General features: G+C 40.2%; 1 protein-coding gene across 3 annotated transcripts in view; it reads right to left on the bottom strand.

Annotated features, from left to right (window-relative positions):
• Positions 1-206: 206 nt before the first annotated feature.
• NOSTRIN (nitric oxide synthase trafficking) overlaps positions 207-8,363 on the bottom strand; it is a 63,010-nt gene continuing 54,853 nt past the window's right edge. For all 3 annotated transcript variants that reach the window (XM_011960592.1, XM_011960593.1, XM_011960594.1), the window contains 5 exons: positions 8,094-8,182; positions 5,204-5,329; positions 3,883-3,997; positions 2,767-2,856; positions 207-428 (listed from right to left, as the gene is read on the bottom strand). In XM_011960592.1, coding sequence (XP_011815982.1) covers positions 292-428; positions 2,767-2,856; positions 3,883-3,997; positions 5,204-5,329; positions 8,094-8,182 — 557 coding nt within the window. In that variant the 3' untranslated portion in view covers positions 207-291. The remainder of the gene's footprint in view (positions 429-2,766; positions 2,857-3,882; positions 3,998-5,203; positions 5,330-8,093; positions 8,183-8,363) is intronic.

The raw sequence follows: 8,363 nt of genomic DNA, 5'->3' as shown, positions 1-8,363 counted from the left end.
GACTCAGTCTCTTTCTGTGACACCAGGGGTTATACTGGATCATCTCTAGGGTCTCCTAGAATTCGGAAACTCTAGGAACCAAGGAACCTCTTCCTTGTCTGTCTCCACCCATCCATGTTTTATCTGACTGTTTCAAGCTAATAATCATGAATGCAAAGTGCTGTGACATGCAGGTAAAACTCCATCCATTTCAAAAGAAAAACCTGTAAAGATAATAGCACTTTATTCTTATTTGAACCACACTGTATTGTTGGTTACAGAGTGTGAAGGTAGTATGTTCAGAGTCTTGTTTTATGCCTTTGTAGCTGTGTTGCCAGCATTTGAAGGTAACTCCTCCACATAAGCAGCAGGAAAATGGCCTTTTTTCCCATTCAAAGATCCAAACCACCATCCTTCTTCTTTTTTCTCATGTATAATCACAATGTCACCTGTGAAAATACACAGTTAAGACAAATGGGTCTCTGCAATGTGAACACATGCCTCGGCCCGATTGGTAAGAGTTTTAAGGAGGTTCTGCTTCAAGGAGTTATTTGGTAGTGTCATTTTCTGCACTTGATTCAGATGAAGCCAAATGTATCAAACACCTGTGTATAAAGCAGGCATAATCCAGAGGATACTAAAAAGAGTAGGATAATGAACAACTGAGATAAAATAATTACTTAAAAACAGGATTGGCCAGGTGTGGTGGCTCACACCTGTAATCCCAGCACTTGGGAGGGCAAGGCGGGCAGATCACAAGGTCAGGAGTTCGAGACCAGCCTGACCAACATGGTGAAACCCCGTCTCTACTAAAAATACAAAAATTAGCTGGGTGTGGTGGCACACGCCTGTAGTCCCAGCTGCCCAGGAGGCTGAGGCAGGAGAACCACTTGAACCTGGGAAGTGGAAGTTGCAGTGAGCCAAGATCACACCACTGTACTGCAGCCTGGGTGACACAGCGAGACTCTGTCTCAAAAAAAAAAAAAAAAAAATCACCTTGAGTCATATGTCCTTAGGCTGCCTGGCTCACTTTCTATGTAGCTGATGGATTGTCACCAAACTCTCTTGGTGTCCATACTTGGAGGGTTTCACATGCTGGTGTTTATGATACTTTGGCATGTTGGCTGCTATAAGTATGTCTCACCAACAGTGTTTTCCTAAGAGCAAGACAATGCCTCCGCATTATACCTGATTTCACAGTCCAAAAGCTTAACTCACAACTTTGCATAGAAATGTAACTCCCCGTTCAACAACTTAGCCAACTTTAATACAACATCAATTTGGAGACAATATTTTTTAAAGCAATGATTCAAATAAAGAGAATTCCATAGCAAATTGGACAAGAAATATGGCTCTTGTCATAAAAGTAGAAAGATCTGCCCCCTTCAGGATCCAAGAGCTTCTTTTTCTTTAGCGTCATTCTGAGGTGATTTTTCAGTCTTCCCTTCACTCTTACTCAGCAATTCTCTTTCTAAGACAAAGGAGACTCTTAACTCCTTTTCTGTCTTTTCTTAGTCATAAATCACTATTCTTAAAGGAGATCATTCTCAATCTCCAAGTTCTGCCTTTAATGGATTCTCTCAGGTCAGTAAATTGACATAATTAACAAGAATTCCAACAAATGATTTCAAATTGTATTGCCAGCTTCCCTAAGCCTCCAATGTCATGTTTCATTGAAAGAAACTACCTAGAATATAAAGTGTGAGCAGGCTTTGCAACCAGCAGAGAACTGAAAACAAGATAATCAATTTATTGTGAATGATGTAACTCAAATGCAGCATCCATGGGTTCTAGGTGGCATCTGGGAAGTATGTCTTTTATTCACATAGGAAGAAAAGTAATTGCCTGGGGAGAGATGACTGGCAAATGCTGTAAAGGAAACACCCAATAAATAGCAAATGTGCGGTGTCCCTGTCGTTTGGCTACAAAATGTATCTTGATTTTCCACTGGCTCTGGGAGCCGTGTCCTTGTTTTGGATAATATACTTTCCCCCACAACGTTACTCTTTCTCACTAACCCTTCCGTTTCCAGATCTCTGTCTTAGCACTAACATCCAAACGTGATTTCTAACTGGACACATAATGAAGGTTGAGGCTGGAGACTTTTTTCTTTAATAATGTTGTGGTTTATATTATAAAGCCACTATATAACACCTTTCCATGTTAAGTAAAACTCTGTGACACAAAGAAGGGGGTCTTATTCTTTAGACTGGACATAAAAAGCTTTTCTGAGAAGTAAGTGAGACCAGCACTAAGCTGGGAGTCAGCTGACCCAGGTTCTAGAATTTGCACTTTCACTAAGTTGAGAGAGGAAGTCACTTCACATTCCTGCAGGTCTAGCTTCTAGAAAATAAAAAGGTGGGGTACACCTCTAATCGCTTTCCATTACTGACATTCTACCCCAGTGTGCATTGTGATTAGGAGTATAGCTGTGTTTCCAAGTTCAAATCCTGCGCTGCCATAGCCTGTGGCATTAGCCAAAGCACCTAACCTTTCTGTGTGTCAGTCTCCTCTGCTATGAAATGGGAATAACCAATAAAACCCTCCAAGGGTTTCATTAATATTAAATTGGACAATATGCCTGCAACAATGTCTGGCACATAGAAAACAGAATAAGTGTTAGCTATTATCATTATGTGAGCTTTTGTTTTAGATGTGCTTATCTTTCAAGAAGGGTGAACTGATTTGACATGGTAGTAACTCTTAAGGCTGCCACACTAAGGGTTTTATTCATGCTAAGAATCTCAATATGGGAAGGCAATTAAAATATTTGAGAATGATTCTTACCCTTTTCCAAATTCAACTCATCATCTTGCCTGGCTTGAAAAGAATATAAGGCCTTGCAAAGTCTGCTGCTGAGCTGGGCTGCACCAGGGACTGAAATAGATTAAGCTGTAATTACTATGCTGTGTTAGCAGGCAAATGAATATGAGCTGAAGCTCTTTGGTTATTTAACAGTGTGGTGCGGAGTTTCAATATATTAAATTTTTCTCAAAAGGAAAGTTTGTAATTTTACATAATTTCATTCCTTGATTCAAAAACCATTTATGATGCACTTTCTACATGTATGGACTGCATATGTTATATAACCAAAAACTATATTATAATACATGAAATAGTCTAGAGAAAAACATTGCATTGCATGCATGTTTTGGAAAACATTCACTAGTTTTGCCATTCAGGTATAAATAGGGGATATTTGGGGCATGTGCGTGTTATCATCCCTAGCTATGTATGGAACTGTTTCTCAAACAATGCAGCGGTGACTCCTTAATACATTGTGTGAACCATAATGTCCTGGTTTTACTGAAGTTCTTTTTTTTTTTAAACCAATTTCTAATTTAAAAACTAGATAGTCAAGATTATGGTAATTATACTTGAACATGCAGGGATAGTGATGTGTGTGTGTGTGCTGAAAGATGAAGAGCAGTGTGGTGTGTGGGTGCACGAATGACTGAAGTCAGATGACTGCTAACGGGGGTTTGTGGGCCATGAGTCCAAGCCCTGGCAAACCACCTGGATCACTATGTGTCTCGCAGAGAGGACAGGCTTCTTATGGGAGTTTGGAGGAGGCTATGGAGACAGAGCGACAAAGCTCCTCACAATGGTTTAAGTGTGATTATGTGGATGGCAAATAACAGGCCATTTGAATAAGGTGGATGCCAGCCATCTGATATCTGAGGCAACTTCTCATATTATAAAATACTTTCCCAACCCTTTACTCTTCTTAACTTCTCCCATTTTTACATAAAGCTACAGAGTCTAACAAATTAATCAGTCCCGATGGAAATATAAATTTCCTTAAACAGATACAGGTCAAAGTGGCTCTGAAAATAAGTTTAAATGTAGCAATGTGCCCTGCCAGTAGGACCCAGGCCAAAAAGATTGTGGGCATGGGATTACCTGGAGTTGAAGAACTTGGATTGCTCTGCCCACCAGAAGATGCTTTGCTCACAATATTCTCTAATCTCTTCATTAAAAAAGGCCGAGATATTTTCACATAGCTATGAGTATGCTCCTGTTCAAATGGTATAAAAAGTCATATTTTATAACACGATTATCATAAACATTCATGAAAATTAACTCTTCTATAGCTGCTTTCCTCAAGATTTTTTTTTTTGTTTTCTTTAGACAGAGTCTTGCCCTGTCAGCCAGGCTGGAGTGCAGTGGCATGATCTCAGCTCACTACAACCTCCACCTCCTGGCTTCCAGTGATTCTCCTGCCTCAGCCTCCCTGGTAGCTGGGATTACAGGTGCCCACCACCATGCCTGACTAATTTTTGTATTTTTGATAGAGACAGGTTTCACCATGTCAGCCAGGCTGGTCCGAAACTCCTGACCTCAGGTGATCTGCCTACCTCGGCCTCCTAAAGTGCTGGGATTATAGGCATGAGCCACTGCGCCTGGACTGGAAGTTTTTTAACTAAGGGGTATAAATAATTAAATAGATTTCTAAGCCCTACTGTGTTTCAGTTTTGAGTTGAAGCCTTAATATTTTCAAAATTAAACAATTACTGTACTTTATAGCCTGTGTTTCCAATTCTAACCTGTGTGTCTAGGTCAAATAGTAACATTCATAACATTACTTTTACAAATACAACTTTAGTTGGCTTAATGCAAGTGAAATGATCACAACCCTCTAAATGACTGAGATTGTTTCTGAGCTCTTGAGCCTCTTAGAAAACCGTCCCTTCACAAGATGATTATGGCTCCCCCTTCTGATCAGTAACAAAAATAGCTACAAGCAATAGCTACCATGTACGTTCACCTGCTCATCCACGCCTGGAATGCAGCACTAGGAAAATAGGTGTATGTGAATTTCAGAGCTGTATTGATGCATTATCTGCATTAGGCACCATGTTAAACAGATGAGACTAATACATACCACAAAATCTTATAATTTAGGTCTGTATGAATATTAAAATTTAAATTTAATAGAAATTTTACTGTAAAAGCACATCCAAAGGATAAAATTCAGGTATGATGAGCCAGAAGACATTGAAAGTGTTTTTTAGCTCCTCATAGAAGTTTGGTGTACACAAATGTATTCGGTTGTGTCTAGCTCTTGTTGTGCTCAAAAGAAATAAAAACATTTATCTTATTAAGTGTCTGAATATTAGTATCACATAGAATTCCTAACATCTTTTTTGCCCTGATGCTACTTTAAGCCACTCCACCCAGCAGGCCCAATCAAGAACTTACAACCAGTCTCCTTGAATGTTACCTTTTCCCTCCACCTGAAGATGGAGTTACTGCAAGGATGGCTGGGTTGAGGTCTCTGCTCAAGTTCTGCTAACACTGATGACAGTTTGTAGGAGTTCGCTTCCAAAAGGTCTAGTTTCAAATTGTTCTGTGGATACATCATTTGGCCATGTGAGCAAATGTCTAGTAAATGAGGCACAACTGTACAGGAATATCAGAATAACTTTCAAAATAACAAAGGTTAGAAAAGTACACATTTAACTCATACAGAGATTCATAGAAAATGCCGAAGGAAAAAAAATGGGGGAATAAACTCTTTAAGCGGTCTAGAGGGTGGTTTTAGTTGTTGAGTGTGTCTCACTCTGTACTCTGGGGGTAAACAGGAAACCTTGGTATTTTATGGCAATGAAGAGCTTGTACTCAATTTTCTGCTGAGGGATGAGAAAGGGAATAAGTGTTGATTATAGAAGGTAGATTTTTGGTGGTCTATGAAGAAAGTGAGCTATCAATGCTCAATGTTGTGAACAGAATTGAGTTAACATCAATAGAATCAAATGAAATTGAATGTGAGGTTTGTTTGTTCTTTGAGAAGGTGAAGTCTCATATTACCCACAAAGTTTACAGGAATACTTCTGGAAACTGGGAACAATATTCTAGGGTATTTGAGCATAAAAATAATAAGTCAAGCTAAAGATACACTCCTAGTCTCTCTCTGTTCTTGATTTGACCTTGAACTAGAAACTTTTTAATTACCTTGTCAGACTGGGTCCAGCCAAGGTGAATTAAATAACAGAATCTAAGCATTGGAAGGGTCCTGCTTATCCAGCCCCCTCATCACCGTTATCCCTCTCTCCCCCACACCTCCAGCATTGGAATTCCTTAACCCTAATATCCCTGCCAGGGTGTCACAGCCATGGACAGAAGACGTCCAATTGACGGAGAAAGTCTCTAATCGGAGGAATCCACTACATTGTGGGCAGGCTTACCTAAGACAAAACTAAAAGCTCCCCCATGCCTTCTATTTAGACCTTCACTTGATAGTCTCATAGAGCACATCTAGTTCCTCTTGTATGTGGCCCTCTTTCTGGTATCTAAAGACAGTATTTAATCTAAGTGACTCCAATTTTCTCAACAATTTCTCCTATGACATTGCTTGTGAACATTCTTGATTCAAATATGGCACTTCAAGGACCAAGATACAATGAAATAAGGAAGAATTTAAATAAAAGTTTCCTCATCCTAGAAACCTTCCCTAAGTGACACAAAATCTACCAGTATCACTAGTTTCTGTCTACCCAGATGCAGAGCATGCGTAATGAAATCATGCGGATATTTGGCAGTCATCACTTAAAGGTTCACAGTTGCTCCTTCACTGGATCATAAACACTGGAAGTTCCGGGGTCAGATCCTCTCTCTCCTCGTGTCCTCCACTGTGTGCTTCAGGTGAGAGGGCCCAGATGACCCTAATAGATGTATGCTGGTAATGATAATGACAAAATTCTGTGCAAGGACAGCCAAAGGAATAAATGTATAACCCAATGGCATCATGAAATGCTCTTTATGACTTTATTTTGGCACATGTTATTTGCATTGAATAGTTAAAACAGTTTGTGCGGTCACAGAAAATGTCCTACAATCTGTTTTATAATTTCATAAAAATTGTAGCCACAGGTCATGGCAGGTATGTTAGACCTCTGTTCCCAAGTGCACACGATACAGGCCTTTCTTTTCGTAAGAAGTGTCAGGCTTGTTTCTGCAACAGCACCCTACTCAAGAAAGCCTATCTAAAAACTAGGTCAGCGATACCTCACTGCATCAGTCTTCTTTCACCAAAGAACTATTGAAATTGCCAATCTGGGTACAATGATCAGGTACCTACATTCACAAGAAAGTTAGGCTATAAGCAAGAAAAAGAAAACACCCAGATTCCTGTATCCTTCAAAACATTGCTAAAAAATTTACTTCCTTAAATGATTCTCAGATTAACCCCAGTCCACTCTTGATCTCTAATCACAGCGGAAACCCATATGTTGCACACTGGTGCCATATATCTGTTCATTTTTATTCCTATGTAAAATTCATCAGCTTTTTGTTAACTACCCCTTTCACGTGGGTTCCTCTGAAGTGGCCAAAATGTCCATCAGTCCCCACAAATGTCTATGGGGCTAGAGTTCACACCCTCAGCACAAAGGCCAGGAGGCCCACCTCCCTGCCTCTTCTACCATCTCCCCACCCCAATTCCCACCCTCAAAGAACTTCGCCTCCAAAGTTGCTCCTGGTTTCCCAGATTTTGCCTCACACCCCAGACAGCCCTCTTCCCTTTGTGCAGCCACGTCTTTCCTTTCTCCTGTTATTCTCCGATAACCCTGAGATCAGCAGAGGGATGAATGGAAAATACCATCTTAATAAAAATTACTAGTTTTTGAGCTCCTCCTGTGAGCATTGTGCTAGCATTTACTAAATAATATTTCACTCTCACAAAAACTCCATGAGGTAAGTACCAATATCCCCATTTTGCAGATGAGAACAGTAAAGTTGCCCCAGGTCCCTGTAAACAGCAGAGCTAAATCTAAATACAGGCCTTTCTGAATGCAGATCCTGTATTTCCTGTCACTTTTCTTAACTGGGTTAAAGTGCACATGGTTTCTAGGCCCTTAAAGAATGACTGTTTTAGAGAATACTATTTTAGACACACTTCTTTCCCTAGGACACCAAAGCAAACATTTCTAGGTAGTTGGATTTTTCCAGATCCCTCAAATGACTTACGAAGCTGACCCTATAAGCTCTCCCACTAGATTGTTCTATGTCACGAGAAAGGAAAGGCAAACAAGGCCAAGCGGACCAGAAACAAGTATTCTAAAAATAACCCTTTCATCACTAAATCTAGGAAACTGTACTCTGCAAACATTTACCTCATCCATTAACGCTGCTGTGTCTTTCTGGCTCTTTGCATCAGAGAAGGAGGAGTTGCTGGCGTACGTTTTAAGCATTCGTTCCAGGCCTGAAAATGAAATAATGTTCTCAGTCACCTTTCACACTGTCTCAGTGGGACACAGCTGGGAGTCAGTCACTCTCAAAGGGAGCCTAGAAGTGATACCAGTGACTTTTTTCTTTTTTTTTTTTTAAAGATGGAATCTTGCTCTGTCACCCAGGCTGGAGTGCAGTGGCACGATCTTGGCTCA

Source organism: Colobus angolensis, unplaced genomic scaffold (genome assembly GCF_000951035.1).
Source record: "Colobus angolensis palliatus isolate OR3802 unplaced genomic scaffold, Cang.pa_1.0 Scaffold517, whole genome shotgun sequence".
Classification (NCBI taxonomy): domain Eukaryota; kingdom Metazoa; phylum Chordata; class Mammalia; order Primates; family Cercopithecidae; genus Colobus; species Colobus angolensis.
Note: the sequence above shows the minus strand (reverse complement) of the source record. Positions and strands in the feature narration are given on the sequence as shown.